Source organism: Hemiscyllium ocellatum, chromosome 4 (genome assembly GCF_020745735.1).
Source record: "Hemiscyllium ocellatum isolate sHemOce1 chromosome 4, sHemOce1.pat.X.cur, whole genome shotgun sequence".
Classification (NCBI taxonomy): Eukaryota; Metazoa; Chordata; class Chondrichthyes; order Orectolobiformes; family Hemiscylliidae; genus Hemiscyllium; species Hemiscyllium ocellatum.
The window spans coordinates 112,275,841-112,300,310 of record NC_083404.1 but is presented as its reverse complement, the minus strand read 5'-3'; the positions used below and the strand labels follow the sequence as shown (position 1 = coordinate 112,300,310).

General features: G+C 38.9%; 2 protein-coding genes across 5 annotated transcripts in view; both read right to left on the bottom strand.

Annotated features, from left to right (window-relative positions):
* Nucleotides 1-2,163, bottom strand: part of LOC132815071 (1-phosphatidylinositol 4,5-bisphosphate phosphodiesterase gamma-1-like) — a 203,018-nt gene extending 200,855 nt beyond the window's left edge. For both annotated transcript variants that reach the window (XM_060823772.1, XM_060823773.1), the window contains exon 1: nucleotides 1,392-2,163. In XM_060823772.1, the coding sequence (XP_060679755.1) occupies nucleotides 1,392-1,611 (220 nt within the window). In that variant the 5' untranslated portion in view covers nucleotides 1,612-2,163. The remainder of the gene's footprint in view (nucleotides 1-1,391) is intronic.
* Nucleotides 2,164-15,886: 13,723 nt separating this feature from the next.
* Nucleotides 15,887-24,470, bottom strand: part of LOC132815070 (DNA topoisomerase 1-like) — a 46,315-nt gene continuing 37,731 nt past the window's right edge. Inside the window, exons 8-13 of one of the 3 annotated variants that reach the window (XM_060823770.1) lie at nucleotides 23,478-23,546; nucleotides 23,268-23,382; nucleotides 21,260-21,387; nucleotides 19,331-19,425; nucleotides 18,177-18,326; nucleotides 15,889-17,810 (exon numbers count right to left, since the gene is read on the bottom strand). In XM_060823770.1, the coding sequence (XP_060679753.1) occupies nucleotides 17,708-17,810; nucleotides 18,177-18,326; nucleotides 19,331-19,425; nucleotides 21,260-21,387; nucleotides 23,268-23,382; nucleotides 23,478-23,546 (660 nt within the window). In that variant the 3' untranslated portion in view covers nucleotides 15,889-17,707. Of the gene's footprint in view, nucleotides 17,811-18,176; nucleotides 18,327-19,330; nucleotides 19,426-21,259; nucleotides 21,388-23,267; nucleotides 23,383-23,477; nucleotides 23,547-24,470 lie in introns of all 3 variants that reach the window. The other 2 variants (XM_060823769.1, XM_060823771.1) reach the window with 2 other exon arrangements.

Here is a 24,470-nt window from a genome sequence, read left to right as displayed (position 1 = left end):
GGCCTGCTGTGTTTTTCCAGAACCACATTTGGTAAAATTTGACTAATTAAAAAAACTTGTATGGATGAGTTTGAGTAATCCTTCTGACTCCAAATGGTTCCATTTTATTCCAGGTATTTTGGAATCACGTTTGACGTCAGAAAAGTATCTACCTCTTCCAGGTGCTGCAATAGGTTGCCAGTGGAAAAAAAATCCCTTCGGAAAAATGCATCCCTTTCTCCCAATTGAAATGAAGTCTGGCAATAGCAAGTCTATTTGCCTTTGTGCTGTACATATAGCTTGCAGTGTGAGGGATCAGGGATGCTAGATCTATGGACCATAAACATTAGTCACTGATAAATTCAATGAGGAATTCAAGTAAAACCAGGCAGTGGTTAGACCATAAAACTCCTGACCACATGGAGTAGTTGTGCTGAGTCACACTGATGAATTTTAAGAGGAACATAGATACACACAAGGGAGAACTGAATGGAGGGGTATCTTGCTGACTTAGAAGCAGAATGGGAAAAGGGCAGAGCATAAACATTGACATAGACCCTGGTGAACTGAAGAGTCTGCTTCTGTGCTGTAAACGTCTGTATTCTTCTAATTGTCCTGGTGTAGCAGATCTCAGTGGCCAAGTGCATCACCAGTGTTAACTAAAAAGGCCTTACATTGATAAATGACCGCCTGGGTGAGGTACCAAGTAAGAAGCACACGGAAACAGACTTCAACAAGAGTTGATCCTTGCCGAAGAGGAGGGAAATCTACAACAGTGCAGTGAAGCTAATCAGAAAAACAGGTATTCCAAATCCTATTGGGGATCTACTATTTGACAGCTACCTTTCCCGGTCTCTACTACTTTGAAAGTGTTTAAACCATCCTTCTGGTATCCAACAAAATATATCATTCAATGAAATCAGATGATCTTGCTGTTACAAATTGCAAATCATTATAAAGTAGACATCAACAGCCTAAGATCTTTCTCAAAAATACGTCCTTAGTGTTCTTTCTGCAGGGGAAATGAATTGATAGCTAATTTTAGAAGGAATTGTAACATTTTAGTAGGAATCGAAATTTAATGTTCAGTGTATGTTAAAACAAATGCCTCCCACACACCCATATGTTCAACAGGTTACATCAATCGCACGTAGCCTTAAATTTCTGTTTGAGATACGTGGTTCAATCAACTGTCCAATATAAGTAAGTATGACCTCCCACACCATCACTGAATAACAAGGTAATGCTAGAGAACTTAAACTAGGTTATATTTGTATGTGTCCCTCAGGAGAATATAGTTAGCTCGTCTGCATGTGATGGTCCTATCTGAACCCTCAGACACCGAGAACCTATACATTCCTCACTGCCCAACATTTTACAAACAATCCAAGTGCTGCTTTTATTTCACTTACTTTCGCCTTCGATCTTGTCACTGGTCCTGCACCAGATGATCTGCCTGGTCTCCAGTTTCACCTGAAAAGTTTTTCTCTCGGGTCTCTGCGATTTCTTCTGGTAATATAAAGTCATGACAGTGCCCAGCTCCAAGTTTCGGATGACTCTGCTAATGTCTGCTTCCATCCTTCCATCTTCCAGCAAAAATCCGTTTGGAAAACCGACTCTGGACCCTGACATCTTCAGCGCATCATCCGAGAGATTATCTTTAGGTTTGAAGAACGTGGAATAGACTCCGACTCGATATCAAAAACAAAAACAGGTTTTCCAATCAAAATTATAAAGGGACCCTTTTTATCTGCATGGATTTTTCTTCACTGTAAAGCAGACTCCTGATGGGCAGGGTTAGGGAAGTAGATAGTGGGGTTCCCACCTCTAATATATAGTCCTACAAACAAACGTGGAGAAAAAATGCCGGTGAATTCGCTCAAATGATGCAGTGCTGGATCCTTGCCTGTTTCCTGGTTGTCTCGATGTTCTTCCCGTTGCTGTCAAATCCTCGGTTGTGCTGGCAGAAGCATTGAAGATGGAGGAGTAGTCCGGGAAATGTATATCTACATACATACAGGCACACGTACACATACACAGACATACATTTATATATGTATATATACACACATATAGCAAAATTGTGCATATATATGTATTCCTTCTCTTTAGAATTCTGGTAGTGCACCTCCAAGTGAAATCGACACGGTCGAGGGGCACAGCTGAGCCCAGAGGAAACAGCACATACACACACAGCCGGAAAGAGATCAGAGACAGGAATCTGAAATATTACAGGCTCGGGGGAGGAAGAGGGTGGAAGAGAAGGGGAATAAAAATGTGCTGGAAAGAATGAAAAATAGCGACATCTAGAGAGAAAGAGAGAGGGTAGATTAAAACAAGGAGTGAAAAAGACGTGGAAGAGAATACGATGCGGGATAACCATTATATAATATTGATATTGTGTATTTTTTATTGGAAACAAATGCCTTCAAATTGATTTACTTTTTGGGTACAGCTAAAGAGTAGAGAAGACAGTTGAAAAGTAGATGCTGATTGATGTGGGAGCCTATTTGCATGAAATATGTGAAGGGTCAGCAAAGTACCAGGATTTGAAACGACCATACCAGAGAGGTGACAGATAAGTAAAACAAAGATATACCAAAAAATACATGTACAAAACTTGGTGAGACCTCCCTGGTGATTATGAACCACTAACAGTCAATTTAGCACAGTATGGCCATCTTTATGGTCACCTATATCTCACAATGATTGTCATACACCGTACTAATCTCCATACAATCACAGTGAAACCCAAAGTTGGGATAACATACGTTTAGTCTTTCTCGTATCATCAGAAACACCCTATTTAATACCATCTACCAGGCCCGCTGTCAAGAAAAATCCACCAGCATTCTTAAAAATCCATTCCCCTGAGCAGTGCTTTTCTACAAACTCTACCATCAGGGAGAAGGTACAGAATCCTGAACACATGCACCAATGTTTCGCAACAGTTTCTACCTCACTGTTGTTAGAATACTGAATGGACTCTCAAACTCTTAACATTTGCCTGCACCTGTGTTTTTGCTTTTGCCGCTGATTACCTATTAGTTACTTATCTAAGCTACTTAACTCTGTGATCTGCCTATATTACTCGTAAGACAAAGCTTTTCACTGCTCCTTAGTATACATGACAATAAATTCAAATTCAAATTCAATTCAATAATAGGAAATAAATCTTCAATGTTTACATTGTCTGACATAATCAGTTTAATTCTGAGTGACTCATTAATAGTGAGAATACGATATGAAGTTAGGAAGATGCAGTATTAGTAAATTAGAGGTCAGCATGTTATAACAGGGTCAAGATTGTTGCATAAAGAACAATGAAAATATTTGAAGATATTTAGTAGATTAGGCAATTGGTATTAAGAGATAAATGGATAACCTTTTTTCAGAAATAAAATCAAAATTTCTCAAAATACTCAACAGATCAGGTAGCATCCATTGAGAGCGAAATGAAGTTAATGTTTCAGTTCAAGGTGACATTTCATCAGAACTGACGTAAATTCTGATGAAATGTCATGTCAACTCAAAATGTTGGCTCTGTCTCAAAAACTGCCTGACCCACCAAGTATTTTGAGAATTCGTTTTCATTCATAATCTCAGTTTATTGCTTTTGTATTAGTGACCTTTCATCAGAACCTATTATATAAAGATTGCAATGCAGTTACTATTGCATATCTTGCACCGGCTATTATTTAACCTAAATGCTGTTATTATGAGCAGAATATGATCTTAGTCTTATCTATCGTTTGTATGACTTTAATGATGTTGCTTTTCTTTATTTGGTTCTGTTTACTTTCTCTTGCCTCCATAACCTTTCCTTTCTTTTTGCTTCTTTGTTCTTTAATTTTTCTCTTGCTTTTCTCTTTTCGACCAGCAGTGGAAGTATTATTTAGAATGGAGCATATACAGAAAATATGTTACTCAGATAATAACTTTTAACTATATAATCTTTTCGGTTTACTCCCACTATTACCTATACTTAATTCCAATTACCTTCTCCTGCTAGACTCTTCATTCTCCATCTCTCAACAATCCAATTAGTTTGTTTATTCTCTTCAGCATTATTGCAGCTTTATTCCACTCATCATTAATTCTCCATTGACTCCAAACCATTTCCAATAGGTATCTCTGAAGGCTGGTAGTGATAAAGGGAGAAAGCCCTTCACTCTCAATTTTGATTGAGTTTTTTGAAGAAGTAATAAAGAGGATTGATCACCATGGGAGATTGATTAGTAAGGTTAGATCTCATGGAATACAGGGAGAACTAGCCATTTGGATACAGAACTGGTTCAAAGGTAGAAGACAGAGGGTGTTGGTGGAGGGTTGTTTTTCAGACTGGAGGCCTGTGACCAGTGGAGTGCCACAAGGATCGGTGCTGGGTCCTCTACTTTTTGTCATTTACATAAACGATTTGGATGCGAGCATAAGAGGTACAGTTAGTAAGTTTGCAGATGACACCAAAATTGGAGGTGCAGTGGACAGTGAAGAGGATTATCTCAGATTACAACAGGATCTTGACCAGATGGGCCAATGGACTGAGAAGTGGCAGATGGAGTTTAATTCAGATAAATGTGAGGTGCTACATTTTGGGAAAGAAAATCTTAGCAGGACTTGTACACTTAATGGTAAGGTCCTAGGGAGTATTGCTGAACAAGGAGACCTTGAAGTGCAGGTTCATAGCTCCTTGAAAGTAGAGTCACAGGTAGATAGGATAGTGAAGAAGGCATTTGGTATGCTTTCTTTTATTGGTCAGAGTATTGAGTACAGGAGATGGGAGGTCATGTTGTGGCTGTACAAGACATTGGTTAGGCCATTGTAGGAATATTGCTTGCAATTCTGTTCTCCTTACTATTGGAAAGATGTTGTGAAACTTGAAAGGGTTCAGAAAAGATTTACAAGGAATTTTCCAGAGTTGGAGGATTTGAACTATAGGGAGAGGCTGAACAGGCTGGGTCTGTTTTCCCTGGAGCGTCGGAGGCTGAGGGGTGACCTTATAGAGGTTTACAAAATTATGAGGGGGATGGGCATGGTAAATAGGCAAAGACTTTTCCCTGGGGTCAGGGAGTCCAGAACTAGAGGGCATTGGTTTAGGGTGAGAGGGGAAAGATATAAAAGAGACCTAAGGGGCAACTTTTTCACACAGAGGGTGGTACAGGTATGGAATGAGCTGCCAGAGGAAGTGGTTGAGGCTGGTACAATTGCAACATTTAAGAGGCATTTGGATGGGTATATGAATAGGAAGGGTTTGAAGGGATATGGGCCGGGTGCTGGCAGGTGGGACTAGATTGGGTTGGGATATCTGGTTGGCATGGACGTGTTGGATTGAAGGGTCTGTTTCCATGCTGTACATCTCAATGATTATGACTCTATTTGCCTCTTCCACTGTTCCTCTTTCTACCTATTCTTTATATCTGTACTCCCTAAGTACCATATCAATTTAAAATAAGACTTATTTCAACTGATCCATGGGATGCTGTTACTGTCTTGGCTTTATTGTTCATCCCTAATTGCTCTTGAGAAGTTGGCGGTAAGCTGTCTTCTTCAATGATTGCAGCTCATTCGGTTTAAGTAGACCCACAATGCTGTTAGGGAAGAGAGCTCCAGGATCTTGACCCAGTCATACTGAAGGAATGGGGATATATTTCCAAGTCTGGATGTTAACTGGTTTGAAGATGAACTTGCAGGTAATGATATTCCCAATTTTTTGTTACCCTTGTCCTTCTCAATAGAAGTGCACGTGAGTTTGGATGAAAGTGGGCTAAGGAGCCTTACTGAATTTCTGCAATGCTGCGACTGAGAGAGGTGATGGAGAGATTGAATGTTTGTTGATGGGGATGCTCAAGTCAATTCTAACTATTCTACTTAATCTACTGCTTTTCTCCTGCTCTTTTCAACCTCAGTGGTTACTTATCTATGGCTATAACAAAGTTTGCCAATGGGAAGAAAACCCAGCATTTTGCCAAGTATCTGATTTATTTTATAATCTAAATCTGAATCTGAAATCCCCATTACTGGATCTTCTCTATTTGTTTTCCTTAAGTACATTTTAAAAACCTGTTGCTAAACTGGTTTTAGTTATTTTATGTGCACCTGGACTGCACCTTTTCTTTTATCTCTTTTTAAAGAATTGTTGGGTGTGTTCATGTGTTTGGTTAATCTGATAAGCCAAATTGTTGCAGCTATTACCATTTATTTGTTTATATTTTCTCTCTTTTGTATCCATTAAGCATTTTTCCCTCTGGAATACTGGCAAAAATAACCAGGATCGCCTTCATTTAAATTACAGTGTGACTCCAAAAAATATAACTAAGGCTGGAGTGAGAAATTTAAACTAAAAAGTGGAGGAGAGTTCAAGTGAGGGGTTATTTAGAAAATAAGTGAGAAAGACCAAGCAACAGTGCAGAGGAATCACTTGGATAAGAAAAATGTGACAGGAAGTGGTTGATTATGCAAACAAAAGTAACATCAGCAAACAGGGGCGGCAGGGAGAAAAATGATAAAATGACAGGATTAAAGCTTCTTGATTTGAACGGATGCAGACTTTGTAACAAGATGGACAGATTAATAGCACAATTGGAAATAAATAGTAAACACACTAGCCAATGCAGAGATAAGATTTGCCATGCTCCCATTTATGAGAATATTCATCAAACTGGGTCTTTGTTAGGATCTGGATTGATAGATCATTATCATTTAAGTAGAATGCCAAGAAGAACCAAGGGTAAGGAAACAATTGGAGGATTCCACTATTGAATTAAAACAGCATTTAAAAAAAATTCTTATACAAACTAGTACAACACAACCAATATTACCTAAATAAATATAATGAGCAGGTAACATTGATTCTAAGCCAAAGACACTAAATATACAACTTAGACTCGGGCATTCAGGATTCATATACATTAACAGGCAAACTGCAGTCAGACACCTTACAAACTGCACTTCAAATGGTTGATGCAGTCAGAATAGATCCCAACCAGATGTTAGTGACATAATGAGTCACCAAATCTCATTAAAACTAAAAAAAAACCCAAAGAATTGTGAATGCTGGAAATCAGAAACAAAAAGAGAAATTGCTGAAAAGAAAACTAGCAGGTCTGACAGCATCTGTGGAGAGAAAGCAGGGTTAACATTTCAGGTCCAGTGACTGACCAGAAATCAAAAAGTTTATCTGTTTTGCTTCCAGATTCCACCGTGATTTCTCCTTCATCTGGTTCATTTCTGACTGCGCCCTTCCTTTGCTTGACATCTGTTTCCATTCCTGGGGATATGTTTTGAACCAGACCGAACCCCCTCAAAATATATTGATAGCCTAGACCTAACTTAAGACCATAAGACATAGGAGCAGATATTAGACTATTCAGCCCATCGTGTCTGCTCTGCTATTCAATCATGGCTGATAAGTTTCTCAACCCCATTCTCCAGCTTCTCTCCGTAACCCTTGATACTCAAGAAGCTAAATATCTCTGTCTTAAATATACTCAATGACTTGACCTCAACGGCCTTCTGTGGCAATGAATTTCAGAGATTCACCACTCTCTGGCTGAAGAGATTTCTCCTTGTCTCCTTCCTAAAGGGTCTTCCCTTTACTCTCAGGCTGTGTCCTTGGGTCCTAGTCTCTCCTACCAATGGAAACATCTTCCCAACATCTAATCGATCCAGTATATTTAATTAGATCTTCCTTCATCATATTAAACTCATATTGAGTATAAACCCAAAAGTCCTCAAACATTCCTCATATGTTAAACTTTTCATTCCTGGGACCACTCTCGTGAATGTCCTCTGAACACACTCCAAGGCCAGTACGTCCTTCCTGAGATATGAGGTCCAAAACTGCATAAAATACTGAAAATATAGTCTGACCTGAATGTAAGACATTGCATTTTATTTGCAACTCGATTGGTCAAGCTGCAAGACTTTCAGCAAAACACACTTTATTTTTTCATTACCAGTTAAAATACAGTCAAAATAAAAGTAAAAGAATTGGCTTAATGGTAATTCTACTTAAATGCCTAACAAAATTATATATATTGAATACTACTAATTAACTGTTCCAATATAGTAACATCCCATAAATACATACTTGGCAAGGCAAATTCAATAAAATAGATTGTTTCATGTGCAGTTCGAGCAGCAGGAATGGAATCCCAAGTTTTAGCTGTAACAGAGAAAGGAATAAGAATTTCCACATCCGACTTCAAAACGTCAGCAACTGCAGAAATCTAAAACTAAAACTCCTGTGGAAGCGTGACCCCACCCACGCAGGCTGCCTCTATTGTTCCAACATAAAATAAAACCCAAGGCCTCACTAGCTGTTTACTTTATTGGCTTTGAGCAGACTACTTGGCATCTCTATCTCAAACTTTCTTCATAAAAGAAAATGAGGGCAAAATACACCTCTTCACACCACTAATATCCATTCCAAACCCAATGACTCCTACATGTACCTTGATTATACATCCTCACACCATTTCCTGTAAAGACTCTATTCTATTCTTCCAGTTCCTCTGTCTCTGTCACGTGTTGCGATGATGCTAACTTCGATGAGGGATCTCCAAGATATTTACTTTCTTCCTCAATCGAGGATTCCCCACCATAATGGTTGAAAGGGCCCTCAACCATGTCCAACTCATCTCCCATTCTTTGGCTGTCACCCAGTTTTCCCATCTACACCATGATAGGGTCCCTCTCATCCTCACCTACCATCCCACCAGCATCCACATCCAAAGGATCATTAGCTATCATTTCCACTCCCTCCAGCAGGAAGTCCACTACCAGACACATTCCACTCTCTCCTGTGAGCTTTCCACAAGGACCATTTCCTTCAGGACACTGTGGTCCATTCCTCCTTCACTTCCAACAGGCCCCCTTACCCCCAAAGCATCTTACCATGAAATCACAGAAAGTGTAACACATTCCTGTTTATTTCATCCCTCTTCAGTAAGCAAGGGCCCAAACACAACCTCCAGATGAGGCAGTGCTTTACCTGCACTTCACTCAATCTAGTCTATTGCAATCACTGTTCACAACTTGGTTTCCTCTATATTGGACAGCCCAAACACAGACTAAGTGACTGCTTTGCATAACACCCAGGTTCTGTCCTCAAAAAATGACCCTGATCATCGAGTTGCTTGCCACTTCAACACACCATTCTGTTTCCTGGTTAACATCACTGTCTCAGGCTTATTTCAGTGCCCAGTGAAGCTCAATGCAAGCTGGAAGAACAGTATCATGTTTTCCACTTGGGGAACTCAATATTGAGTTCAACAATTTTAAGGCCTGAGTACATTCTCCTATGTCCTTACCCCAATCCCCTTATCCCAGGCCTTGTCATCACATAGGTTGCTACTACAAATAACCCATAGTCAGCCACTAATGGCCGCCATTAGCAGCTACTTATCCTCCCAGGCTAATGCTTACTCACTTCTTTATCTGCCCAACTGTTTTCTCTCTCTCCGAGCTCCATCTTCACCAATCATTTACTCCTGACCCCTCGTTCACCCTACATTTAGCAAATATGCCAACCTTTTCCTGGCAACAATCAGTTCTGAAGAAGGGTCATTGGATCCAAAAGGTTAACACTGCTTTCTCTCCACAGATGGTTCCAGCAATTTCTCTTCTTGTTTCTCAGTAAGATTCTGTCTTCTTTGCAGGGGATTCCAATTCTTCACTTTTGCAGATCTAGTCTTGGAGTTCACACAAAGCCTGGCTGACTTGGACTGAATAGAATAGAATCCCTACAGTTTGGAGTTAGGGCCTTTGGTCGAACAAGTCCACACTGACCCTCCAAAGAGTAACCCACACAGATCCATTCCCTTACACTATTATCCTATATTTACCCCTGACTAATGCATCTAACCTACACATCCCTGAACACAATGGACAATTTACCATGGCCAATTCACCTAACTTGCACATCTTTGGATTGTGGGAGGAAACTGGAGCACCCGGAAGAAACCCACACAGACAGTGGAGAATGTGCAAACTCCACGCAGCCAGTTGTCCAACACTGAAATCGAACCTGGATGCTTCACACACTGTTCATTCCTTGGGATTTGAACCTGAATTCCCCAAGAGTCCAAAGTTTTTTAATTCCTGACAAGCTTCCATTTTTAACAAAGTAGGATGCCTCTGAGTTTTCAGCTATTCTCACCCGAATCAAGCAAACGTGCTGCCTGTACACCTGCTTCGCATTTTCACCCAGAACTGAAATACCCATGCATAGAATTTTTTTGTAGCCCTAACTCTTTCCACGGCACAAAGCCACTGCTCTCTTGGAATTTACCTGAGCTCTAATTGCCTGAAGTCTACTAACAAGATTCGCAGGGAAAGTGTGCCAAGCAGGCTAAGATAAAAGGTAGGGAGGAGGCACTTGGGGAGGGGCGTTGGAAATTCGATAGGTGGAAGGAGGTTAGGGTGAGGGTGATTCCTGAAGAAGGGCTCATGCCCGAAATGTAGATTCCCCTGCTCCTTGGATGCTGCCTGACCTGCTGCGTTTTTCCAGCAACACATTTTCAGCTCTTAAGTCTACTAACAGCAATATTTGGCCTGTGTGGAGTCACTCTTTCTGCTTCAGCACTTTTCTAGCTCCAAATTTCAACATCTGCCAGTAAACATACATCCCGATAAAGTAGAGAGCCTTCTTCAGCTGTACCAATATGCACAATAATGCACCTGGCTCTGAGGTATCCTGGTCATATAGAGTAAGACAGAATTAATTAATGATCTCATCTCATCTTGTTCTCTCAGCAGAAATAGTGGCACAGTGGTAATATCATTAGATTAGTAATCCAAGGCACTAGGCAAGTGTTTATTGTGACATGAGTTCTGTTTGTAGCAAGGGACATGTCAAATTTGATTTCAATAAAACTCTGTAATTAAAAGTTAGTCCTTGCAGAGTTGAAGTCCAGTCTCCCTACTGAGGATAGCTTCCATTGTGTTGTGTAGCACTATCACTGTGCTAAATAGAATAGACTTCCAACAGACCTAGGAATGCAAGATTGGGCATTCATGAGGTGCTGTGAATCATCAGCAGTAGCAAAACCTGTGTTCAACCAGTCTATAACCCCATTGCCTTAAATCCAGGAGATCAATCTTTGCCCAAGGAACAGTGCAGAAGGGCAAACCACAAGAAAAACCAGGCACACTGAAAAATAAGGTATTAACCTTTGAAAGATATACTTTGTTTTCCCCAGAGAAAGGACTACTTCCGTGCCAAACAGTGGAATTGGTATGAAATCAACAAGGCTAAGTGATTCGACAGTCAAAATGTGTGGTGCTGGAAACGCACAGCCAATCAGGCAGCATCCAAGCAGCAGGAGAGTCAACATTTCGAACATAAGCTCTTTAGCATTCCTCATGAAGAGCTTATGCTCGAAATATTAACTCCCCTGTTCCTCAGAAGCTGCCTGACTGGCTGTGTTTTTCCAGCACAACACATTTGGACACTAATCTCCAACATCTGCAGTCATCACTTACACTTAAATGATTTGACAACTAATGGATCAGGTATAAGCTCTGCAGTCCTGCCACATCTAGTTGCGAAAAATGGTGGACAATTAAAAAAAAAACTTACTAGAGGTGGTGGTACACAAACATTCGTATATTTGTCCCACAACCAGAAAGTTAGTTCTTCAAGTTTCAAGCCATCCTGAACTGGAACCAGCAGCTGAATCTTAGAATATTTTGGCCAAGTATTAACTTAATTGAGTTTTATGAAAGGTTTCTCTTTGTAAGCCCAAGAGACAATTTTCACTGTATCATCTCAAACTCACCTTCAACTTCAACACTGCAATGAGAGTAATAGGTTTAACAGCTACAGCTTTGGGAGAACATCCAATTAGGGGGAACAAAAAAAAAACCAATGACATTACTGTAATGTATTGTTTGGTTAGTTCATGATTAGAAATTTTTTTTTACAAAAAAGGAAAGCATTAACTGAGAATGTGAATGTCAAGGCCAAATAATATAGGAATATGTTAGCAAAGTTGGGTTGGGAAGTAGACTTTCCTGACGAAGGGCTTTTGCCCGAAACGTGATATTGCTGCTCCTTGGATGCTGCCTGACTGCTGTGCTCTTCCAACACCACTAATCCAGAATCTGGTTTCCAGTATCTGCAGTCATTGTTTTTACCTCCTTCATAACGTTAAAGGAACCAAGTTAAAGACTAAGTACGCAGGTAACATGAAGTTTAAGTTGAAGGCATCGCAATACAAGTTAGTTGGATGGAATATGTGGCCTGCAATATCTATGAAGTCATAGATCTGACCAGTGTCCTAGATATACATAATGCAAGAAGTGCTTTCATCTCCTGTAGAAACTTAAGCTCTGAGTTTCAGAGCTTGGGTGGCTGGGAGCACTCTTGTATATCCATGAGGCTGAGAATTACATGGAGGACATGTTCAGATTTCAGATTAAGAGCATAGAAGGAGGAAGAGAATGGGGTGACCATCAGACAGTCCAAGGGAAACAAGCAGATTTTGCAGGAATCTGCTAAGGTCCTGCTGACAAAGGTTCTCTATTTTGGAAGCTGAGGGCACAGGTTTCTTAAGGGACTGCAGTCAGAACCATGTTTTTGGTAATGTGAGCGAACTGAAGTGTACTGCAGGAGAGGAAGAAAACAGGAGGATTGTAATAGTAAGGGGAACAGACAGGCATTTCCTCCCTGGTGCTAAGATCAAATATATGTTAGAGTGGCTAAAACACGTTCTTCTGGAGAAGGGTTAGCAGCCAGGATTTATGTTCCACATTTGTACTTAGGACTTTGGGAGAAAGGTGGATGTGGTCCTGAAATCAGAACTTACTATGCCAAATAGAAAAGTTAGAAAGCAGACTTCAAGGAGTAAACCGGGCATCAATATTTAATTAATCCCTTTGATAACTTACATTACAAACCTTTAAGAAAATTCTAGTTTAAATTATTACAGACCATTAAGGAAATACCAAACAAAATGGATAAACCTGTTGATATGGTGTACTTGGAATTCCAAAGGACAGTTGACAAGATGCCATAACACAGTTGACTACAGAATATCACAGATACAAGATGTAACATACTGGTTTGGATAGGTAATTTAACAGGAAAACAATAAGTTGGAATAAATGGGACATTTTCCAGTTAGTAAGATGTAACAAATTAAGTGACATGAGGATGACTGGTGGCTTCTCATTTATTTACAATCTGTACTTAAAATTAACTTGTGTAGCGGGACCCTAAAATGTACTTCCTAAATTTACTGATGAAAAAAAGATGTTGCTCAGTTTTGATGAGAATATAGAGAATCGGCAAAGGTGTTGAAATAGGTTAAGCCAGTGGACAAAACTTTTGCAGTTACAGTATAATACTGGAAGTTGTCCACTTTGGGAGGAATAGAAAACAACATATTTCTTAAATGCAGGGAGATCTGAATGGTCTTGTCTATGAATCACAAAAAAGGTCTGCTCCAGTTTTGTAAGACTGTATATTTTCAGTTTCCTTATTTTAAAACAAAGATAGTTACATTACAAGCAATACAGAAAAGGCTAGTAAAACTGGTTCCTGAGATAAAGGGGTTGGTGTATGAGGAAAAAATTGGCAGGCTCAGCTTATATCAATTAAGTGATTTGAAGAATGAGACTTTACCTTATTGAAACATAAGATCCTGAGAAAACTTAAGGTGGATGCTGCAATGAAGGTTCTCTTTACAGGAGGGGCTAGAGCTTGGGATACTTCTTAAAAAAGACATCTATATGGTAATGAGTATTAACAGTTTCTCTGTGAATCATAAATCTATAGATTATTTTCTCCATAGAGCAATATTGGTGACATCGCAGGTCGATGGGGTGGTCAAGAAGGCACATGACATGCTTTCCTTCATCAGACAGGGTGTTGAGTACAAGAGTTGGCAGATCACATCACTGTTGTATAGAACTTTGGTTTGGCCACATTTGGAAAAATAGGTACAGACTGGTTGCCACATTACCAGAAGAATGTGGATGCTGGATGCTTTGGAGAGGGTGTACAGGAGGTTCACCAGGATGTTGCCTGGTATGGAGGATGCTACATATGAAGAGACGTTCAGTAGATTAGGATTATTTTCATTAGAAAATTGGAGGTTGGAGTGGAGGGAATCTGATTGAGGTCTACAAAATAATGAGGGGTATAGACAGGGTGGATAGCAAGAAACTCCACCCACCACCCCCCCCCCCCCCCCCAAAGAGTGGGGGAACTCAATTACTAGGCGTCACAAGTTCAAGGAGAGAGGCAAAAAAGTTTAGGGGAAATAGGAGTGGAAAGTTCTTTAAACAGAGGGTGGTGGGTGCCTGGAACACATTTCCAGTGGAGGTGGTAGAGGTGGGCATGGTAGCATCACTTAAGATGTATCTAGACAGATATATGAGTGAGCAGGGAGCAGAGGAGTACAGATCTTTGGAAAATAGGCAACAGTTTTACATTGTGAATCTGAATCAGCGCAGGCTTGGAGGGCCGAAGGGCCTGTTCCTATGCTGTAATTTTCTTTGCTCTTGACTGCATACATTAATGACCACTGAGGTGAGAAACAAATACTTGGCCCTGCTTTACTGAATGTTCTTGTACAGTGTTGTATATGCCTTCTTAGGACATGACTGAACTTGCAGGCTGAGCCAACATTGTACAGGACATTACTCAAAATAACTGAACAGAGTTAATTAAAACATTGTAGGTAATGTTAAAACTTACAAAGGACTTTACCAATAAATAGCCTGAGATAGACCCACACGTAGACACAGCTATTGGTACCTTATTTCCTTACCTGAACTAACTGTTCTTACCATACCCAGGACACAAGATCCACTTCATTCCTCCATACCCTCCAAAATCACCTTTTAATCACATTCATTTAGATCTCTCTTTTACTCTGCAATTCTCCAATGCCATTGCACCACTTGTTTATCCTTCCCAATTCCGAGCATCCCTGCAAGCTACAATTTTATTGTACCCCTGCCTTGTGCCAGAGATTTCAACAAAGAAAACCACTGATGCAGCTGGTGCACACTACACTATGACATATTATCCAGAGATAACAATATTCTCATGTCCTCTCCTCAATTACTGACTTATCTGGATGGTAGGACTTAAACGTTTTACACTCAATGAGTATTCATAGCAAGAAAACATATGATGTGTCAACCTGCCACTGGTCTGAGGAGTCCTCGACAAGCTGCTAACTTTACCTCAACACCTCAAAGCTCGGTTGGAAAAGTCAATATTTTACTTCCCACCTAAGGCAGTCTTAACACACACATTTCTCATTTTGTGGGCTTCATAAAATCTCTGCATTAATTCTTTCCCTCTCCCAAGATTTTGACTGGACCATAAATGTTTTAAAAAAATTCTACCCTACTTCTGCTAAGAGAACAGGAAATAAACAAGCCAAGCTGGAAAAAAAATAGCAGAAAGGCAAAGACAAGAATTATGAACCAAGGTAAAAGAGAGAATAGATATTTACACAAAGACTTGAACTTGAACACCACCTATGACAATCTCAGAACATCCCAATGAAATAATCTTTGAAATATATTCTTGTAATATATGGAATATTACACTGAACATCTAGGCTTAAGAAGGGATTTGCTCAAGATTCATGAGGCCTTTATTAATAGGTTTTTAAAAAGGACTTGCACAGTGCTATTGAAGATTTTAATTTACATAAATTCAGATTCAGAACTCAATGCAAAGGCAGAAAGCAAGTAAGTTTGGTACAGAATTAATTGAATTAAAATTAAGTAACCAGGAAAGTGAGTGCAATTAAATGCAAGTATACCAAAAAAGAGCACACTTATTCTGTGAACATTGAAATAAACAAGTATAATACAGATCTTTGTTTTAGGATATATAATAAATAAACCAATGCAGAAGTCACAAATTGGATGTTGAACTATATAGTCAAAACAATTGTCAGAGAAGATAGTAATCAAACTTTTTCATACTCTTTCCAGATGACATCTCGAATATAGCATCCAGTCCCGAATGAATTAAGATGAATCGAATGGATTTCCTCATCCAAATTATCCGATGATCATTAATCTGCATTATTTTAATATTTGTGGTGAAATGTTGAAAACATTTGGTTGAAGCAGAATGAAACATTCTGAACTTATTTGTAGCTGGTCTGCCCTTTCAAGTCTTCCAGAACAGACTTTGATAGCTCAATTAATAGATACTACATCTCATTGCCCTTCGTTAATTGTCTGCAATGGACCCAGGACCCAAAATCCGGTTTCATCCTCCTTGGGTAAACTGAGCTCATTTGTGGTATGCTGGACAGAATACACATGATTCTCTTAAAGCAAGGTTGGTAAAATCACACCTAACAAACTCTCCACACAACTATTTCTTGGAGGCTCCGTATTGGATTTTTTTTTATTAATTCAAAGGTGGAACATTTGTCGTGTAAGCAAATATTACACTACCACATTACAAGTTAGTAAAAGTAAATTCAAATAAGGGACACAAATTACAAAAGAGAACAGATTGTAAATATTCCCTTTTTGCTTATATGGTATTGTGACCATGATGAGAAGGTTAAGAGGTCAAGGTCTGAGATTTGTTTAGCTGCTTGCTGGTTTTTTTTGTGTGGGTCTGGTATTTTTCCAGCACTTAGTTCTTCAGATTTATTTGATACTTAGATGGTGTTGGGAAGAAGAATACATTTACTAGAAAATCCTATTCTTGAAACTAGATTTAGTGTGAGGAGAGACTTTCAATATTGTTTTTTGACCGTCGCCTTTCCAGTTGGTCTTTAAACTCATTATTTCTTCCAGTCCAGCATAGGGTAAGACTTTGAGTACATGATTTCTTTAAAAAAGTAATTTCCTCAGATATTTTCAAGCAACGTTTCTTCTTGTTTTAAGTGACTTTATTACACATTATATATATAATGCCATATATAAGCATAATATTTTTAGATCATAATATACAATTAATTTGCTTCCCTTGGTTTTCTTTTTAGGCCTAAAAATATAGGGATTGCTTGACCCCAATCCTAGACTATACTAATCTACAAACAGGAGGGCTAGATGCTTGAGTTTTCTAACTTTCTTTCAGGGTACGATTTCCATTCAATTGTTTTTGTTTTATTCTATGCTTTACTCTAGAATAGCTTGAGCTAGACTGAGATACTACATTCTGCTTTATGTTGTGCAATATTCATACACAATTGCAATGGTTGTGTACTTTTCATGTAACCATCATCTCTTTGGAGCTTCACAAAGTCTTACATTCCAATTCAGACCACACTAAGGTCAGCCCCTTTAAGTTACCATTTGCACATGGCCATAACTACACAAAACAAGGGTCATGCATTTAAAACAAACTGCCCGCAACTTCCAAAACAAATGTATAGAGGGAACTTGCAGGTTAACATGAACGTCTTTTAGATAATAGCAAGATGCACTAAGGCACCATTTAATTGCATGCTTTCTCTTAAGAGACTCATCACTTCCCAATATGCACTTATCAAAGCATGCTGCAATACAGCACTGTTAAGCCAAAACTTTTACTTTCATTAAGCTTTACATATTTCAAAACTTTCATCTTAATTTTTTCAAATTAACATTTTCCATCAACTGTGCAACAAAGCCACTGAAAAAAAAACATTTTAACATATTGAAAGAAACAAATTCAATGAACAGTGTTCAAGTACAGATTTTTTTTCCACTCCCTGAGATACTGCGCACTTATTTTTCAATAAGCACTTTTTCTTTAGAATTCAAAATTTTCATCAGTCATATCAATGGCCCAGGCAAATTTCTCTCGCTGTGTCTTGTTGTAGATCTTCTCAATAGGAACATGCCATTTCTTGCACCTTCAAAGACAAGAAATGTAAAGGGATATGCACATTGCATTTATCCAGCAATTCTACAATAATTTCATAAATCAGGAAAGACAATACAAATATTTAATAATGGAATAAGAGCTAATTGGTTTAGTTAAATTCCCGTCCAGGTAACATGAAAGATCAGGACTCAAGTTCTGATGTTTGGAAGATAAAGAAAAGAATGAAAAATATAAAGTTTGTCTCTATAGCTAACTGCTTGACACACAAGTATCGTGCCTGAGTAACTTAATTTCTTCTAGTTTAGATTATGCAGGACATCTAATTACATCAATCTAACACACAACCAAGTTTCAGATAGTACTGCATGTCAAAAGCTGGCTAGTTCTTACTGACCAAGCAACAGTGATTCTGGGATCAAGATAGTTGAGTTTGGAAGTGCCCAATGCAATCTGCTTGTTCTCCTCTCTGTCAGTTGCTTGAACTTCCAATTTCATTAGTTGTTCTTCTATCCTCTGTAAAAGTTTTTTCTTCTTCTCTACCATTCTGTTTAAAGAAGATTCATTTGAGTCATTTTAAAACAGGACATGTTAAACAAGTGTTACTTTTATTCCTAGCCTCCTTGGCTCAACAGCACAAGCAAATCATCCCTTTTTTTAAAGAAATAATAGCAAACTTAAGCTCTCTCTCTTTCAGCTAAACCTTCACCTCTGTTTTATCACCTCCATCGCAATACATTTACTTTCTTAACTGAGGCTAGGATACAATTCATAACTTCATCTCCTCGTCATTACTGTGCCACACAAGGATAGGTGACGGCCTAGTGGTATTATCACTGGATTCCTAATCCAGAGGCTCAGCTTTGTCAGGTTTGAATCCTGTCATGGCAGAGTCTAACGATGACTATGAATCCATTATTAATTGTCAGAAAAACCAATCAGGTTCACTAATGTCATTTAAAGAAGGACATTTGCCATCCTTATCTGGTCTGGCTTACATGAGACTTCAAACCCACAGCACTGTGGTTGATTCTCAAACTTCCCTCTGGACCATCAGGGATGTGTAATAAATACTGACCTAACCAGTGACGTCCTCATCCAGTGAATAAAATAAAAAACATGGCTGGCATCCATTTGTGTTTTGCTTTGATAGTTTTCACTCAAAATGTGAAGGAATCCAGACAATGGAGTATAATATTAGAAACAGAGCCAGGACATTCAGGGTAATGACAGGAAACATTCTCTTATGGAAAGGGCAATGGAAATTTAGAACTATCTTGTGACAACAACTGAAAATGCCAAAACGGAGAAGAGGATTTTGTGCCAGGGAAGACAACTGTTGAGGGCCAGCTCCATATTACATATTTAACCAACTAAAAACAGTGTAAAACTTTAAATCAGATTAAGTGAATATCTAAAAATAGACAATTACTTTCTGCCAGTTAAACTACAAAACAGAGATTAACACATTTTATTCCATCCGTTGGAGGCCATTGCTTTAATAAGTGGTTATTTAATTAATTTGAGAGAGCATGTTCAAGAAATACTCACTGTTTTGATTTTTCATCTTTTTTAACTTTATGATCCACCTTGGCATTTTTTAGATCTTTCTTTGCCACTGCAAGTTGTTCCTTTTTTGCTTCAATCTATGAATAGGATAGTATGAACTACTTTTTAAAAAAAATGTTATTGTTCCATTTAGAGACCACCATTCCTATTAATAATGTGTGTGTTCATCTGTCAGACAGGGAGTCTCCCTTTCTTCTTCCAGAGCAAGGTTTATCTATAGCTACTCACACACTGAACATTTCCCAAGTGTGAGCCGAAACAGACATCAATTAAATTGAGTAAATCTTCAGTAAGTCCTCATTAAATGCACTGGAAAATAGTATGCCTCAGAATTCTAGCTAAGTGGCACTGAGATAGATTATGGTATCCACTGCTAATGCCAATGCTGAAGCTGGAAGAGAACTCTACTACAGTTCCACATTACAGCTATAGATGGTGCTGAATCTCTATCTTCTAGATATTTTGTAATCACCTGTTCAGAGATGGTGTGACACACCTTTCGAACAGGTAAGTCTTGAATCTGGGTCTCCAGACTCGGACGTAGGTATGCTACCATATACTGTATTAATTGTCATTAGTATTGCAAGACAGGCTTTGGAAATACTCTGCTAATAACTAATGTTTTAAGTAATTTAACATTCATTCAGTACTACTTGTGTGGATTTTTAAATATTTATTTCAAAACAATTATAGCTACATGAGGAGTTACAAATACCACAGCATGCTAGCTACAATCTGTGGCAGAGCTATCTTAGAAACTCTCAATTACTGCAGGAAAACTTATTCGCTATTTTGTCACAGAATGTTGAAGAATTCATTCATTTAAAAATGCAGAGTTTATAACCCATGATACCATGTCAAAAAAATGAAGGAACAAGTCTGCTAAGGATTGTAGCTAGTGGTAAGTAAACTGTAAGTGGCTCCAAAGTTATGGCACAGTATCTTAAAGTGATTCAAAAGCATCCTATTTAGTTTAAGAGATTACCCAATATACCGGCCACTGCAGCGGACAGCTGGAACTGACAACCGGAAGCAGCAGAGACAAACCACTATAAATGCCGGAGGAAACATCACAGAAGCGCTTCACAGGAGGTTCCCAAGCACTGAGGATGTCACCCAGACAGGGGACGAAACGTTTGCAACACAAATTCCCAGCTCGATGAACAGAACCACAACAATGAGCACTCAAGCTACAAATCTTCTCACAAACTTTGGATTGCCTAATTGATATTTTAAAAACTAAGGATAATGGGTTGTTCACTATAGTGGAGACTTCGAATAAAAATTAACAAACCAATAAGTTAAAAACTTGTAGAGAAGTTCAGTGAAATGTTTCCAGAAGTAAAAAATAATTGTGGAAGTAATGGAATCTTTCAACTAGACAATAGAAATGGGATTCAAATATATTGAGCAGCATGGTAGTTCAATGGTTAGCTCGGCTGTCTCAGTGCCAGGGACCTCGATTCCATCCCATTCTTGGGTGACTGTCTGTGTGGAGTTTGAATATTCTCCCAGAGTCTGTGTGGGTTTCCTCCAGATGCTTTAGTTTCCTCCCACAATCCAAAGATGTTCAGGTTAGGTGGATTGGCCATAATAAATCATAGTGTCTAGCAAGTGCATGCTAGGTGGATTAGCCACGTGAAATGCGGGTAAAAGGGATAGTATACGGAGGTGGCTCTGGGTGGATGCTCTTTAAAGGGTTGGTGTGCGATTCGATGACCTGATTACCCTGATTCCATACTGTAAAGATTCTATAATCTTGAAAGTTTTGAGGAATTAAGATATGGTGAGAAGTTGCACAAAATCCAAGAAAAATGAATGATGCTGTACTAATGTCCTGGACGTATTTAGCTGGCCCTATCTACAACAATGACAAACATGATTTTTTGTTATTTTATTTCAGAAACTTACCTTGGCCTGAATATTTTTCATGGATTTCTCATACGTTTTCGGGGGTGTCCTCTGGTGGTTGCAAAGAATGGCCACTGCTCTGTTGGCTCGATTGTAAGACAGGATTTTTTCTGCGATACTTTCTTCAGCTGAAAAAGCAAGCAAGCAAGCAACATCACTGGTCAATTAATTGCATCATTGTAAAGCTGCAAATTAAATATTTCAGGTAATATTTTGGAAAAGAACAGCTGTCACATAGCTCTGCCATGTTGTTAAAAATCATGGGTTATTCAGTCATTTGAGTATTCAATTTCATCATGGTTGAATTGGGTCTCAATTTCACCTATCCAACTTTGATCTTGCCTGATGCATTAGTCCAACAAAAATCTATTATCTGTCTGGAGAGCTTGAATTGTTTACAGCATCTAGTCTTTTGGTGAGAGGAAAAAAATGTTCCAGATTTACACTACACTTGGGGTATAAAGCGCTTCTCATTTCATTGCTTTAATTTTGCAATGTACTAATAACCAGAACTTTCTTTGTGATGTTAATTAAAGGATCAATAGAAGCCACAACACCGGAGGCAAGTTCCCTGCTCTTTATTGAGGTAGTTCCTTTACATCACCTGAAAGAACTGAGGCTCGGTTCAATGTTTCACTCAAAAGGTAGGGCTTCAGAGTGTAGCAGTCATTCAGTACTTCACTGAATATCAGCCAAAACCTTAGCACTCAAGCATTACAATAAGACATGGGACTATAAAACACTTCTCCATAGAGTTCTCACAGGTCTATCACACCCAGAGTGAATAATTAGGAGCAAATGAAAGCTTTGGAAAAGGAACACTGGGCCTAAGGATTTTATTTTTTATATGACAATTTTAAAGAGAACTCACTCCCTCTGTGGACATTAACACAGAACTGCATGCCAAAAATGTTCACTTGCTTTTAGAACAGGTCATGTTTGTTGACACTGCAGGTTTCAGTGGTGGTCACGTCACTGCCAGTGACAGAACAATATTTTGGATGACTTCCAATTGTTGCCCCACTCCAAATCTCACTGCCTTAGTTAGTGCCCTGTCTGTCTGCCACTCATTGTCCCACCCAAACCTTTGACCTTTCAGAGTGAATGGGCACAGCAAGGGAGGTTTGTAAGTGGTGCAGCAAATGGGGTGGCAGCATGGTGATGTCAGAAGCACACATTTTCTGCTCCAGTGTAGTGTTAGAAAATGCAGGCATGGATCTTTTGAGCAGTGACAATGACCACTGAATTGTTGTGCTTATAAATTCAATGATTTGCTACACAAGATTCTTGTGAGCATGATTTTCACAGAAATGTCCATTGTGGAACTCTATCAGAGAGGAGCTAGGGGAAGAACTAACACATCATTTTGTGCTGCACTTGCTGCCACATGGTAAGCTTAAAGCTCCAGTTTTAACATTAGTGAAAGAGAGAAGCAGGTCAGGTTAGGCAGGCACACAGGTCAGATGTTTAGATCAGGTTTGCAGTCCAGGTGTTAAAGACTAGGTTTTGACCTTTGTGATATTACATAGGTGACAACCCAGTTAAGTATTGCAGGTTTCTCTGAAGTCTTTGATTCCAGCTCAGACTCTGAGGCACTTAGAGGGTCATAGATAACTTCCTGGGCAATTTGCATATATCGTGTCAGGACCTCTTAAAAAGTTCCTGTGTGCATCTCCAGTTACAAATCTGGTCTCAAGAGATCTGATCATTTGGCCAAAAATGTTTTAAGTATAGATTTACTGGGGATAATTCTCTTGACCTTCTTTGAAGAGATGCCATGACATCTGTTACACCCATCAGAGCAGTCAAATGAGACTCACTTTAAAGTCCCACCTGAGAGATGGCACTCCAACAATGCAGCACTGCCCCAGCACTGGATTGTCTTCTTGATTTTTGGGCTGAAGCCATGGAACTGAATTTAAAACCAGAACATCCTGACTGAAGAGGTGAGAGCAATACCAACCCTTGTAAACAAAAACGTTCACTGATAGGATAGCTATTCACTTACGATCAGTCAATTCAGCCAATTGTTCTTGCAATGTGATGGAGGCATTGTATGTTCGAAACACTTTGGCAGTGAGCCCTTCCATCAACTCCTGAAGGTGTTTATTCAAATCCGAGGTCTAAAAGAAAATACATTACTTTAGCAATATTAAGGGATGATGAAATTGCATATTTGTCAACCTCACTAATGTAAATACATCCAAATACAACATACATTCAATCTGTCAAACAGGTCATCTGTCGGATCCTTATTCTCCATGAATAATTTTAGATTCTTGAACACCTGTCAGAAAGAAATACAAAAAGTACATCACTCTGGAATTGTAAATGTTGTACAAATGTACAAATATGAGTCAATGAAAGAAATAAAGAACATTTTCGGGCGCCTCTCACAAATTCAGGGTGTCACAAACTGTTTACACACAATACCAAAATATTCCTGAATTGCGTCATGATTATAATTCAGGAAATGTGGAGAACTAATTATACACCATTGCTGTGGACAATGAGATGTATGGCCAAATAAATTTCCCTAATTAATATGGCTGAGGATTAGACGTTGGTCAAAACACAGAACTCTTTTTCAAACATCCCATGGAATATTTTGTGCCCAGTTGAGGCAACAGACAGAATTTCAATTTTACCATCTCATCTCACCTCACTGTCACAACCCTAATAGTGCAAAATGTAGATATGGACTCGATTCTAAACTGTGGCTTGAACCCACAACCCACTGACCCGGAAGGGAGAATGCCAACTGAGCCATGGCTGACATTTTCAGGCACAGCTGTAGTACTCACTGGGCTATTCTGTAAACCAGCATGGACTTGATAAACTGAATAGCCACCTTCAATGCTGTAAATAACTTTAAAGTAGAAAGACAATGTGATCATCACTATTTCATCATAATTCAGAATTAGTAACACACAAGTCAATTTAATCCTGCACTCCACTTTGCAGAAAATACCTGTCACTCCCTAGACTTTAGTGAAGTTCAATAAAAAGGCAAGTGAAAAGTCCACCTGAAATACAACAATATGGTCAGAATAGATATTTTTCTCCCAAATTTGGGCGATAAATTTGGACAAATGAATTTAAATGTGCTTTTTTTTTTAAACAGCAAGATGTCCAAGCGTCAATCAGAGAGCAGTTTATAATAGACTTGTTATGTGCAATGAAATAGGACTGGTGATGTCAGAATAAGCAG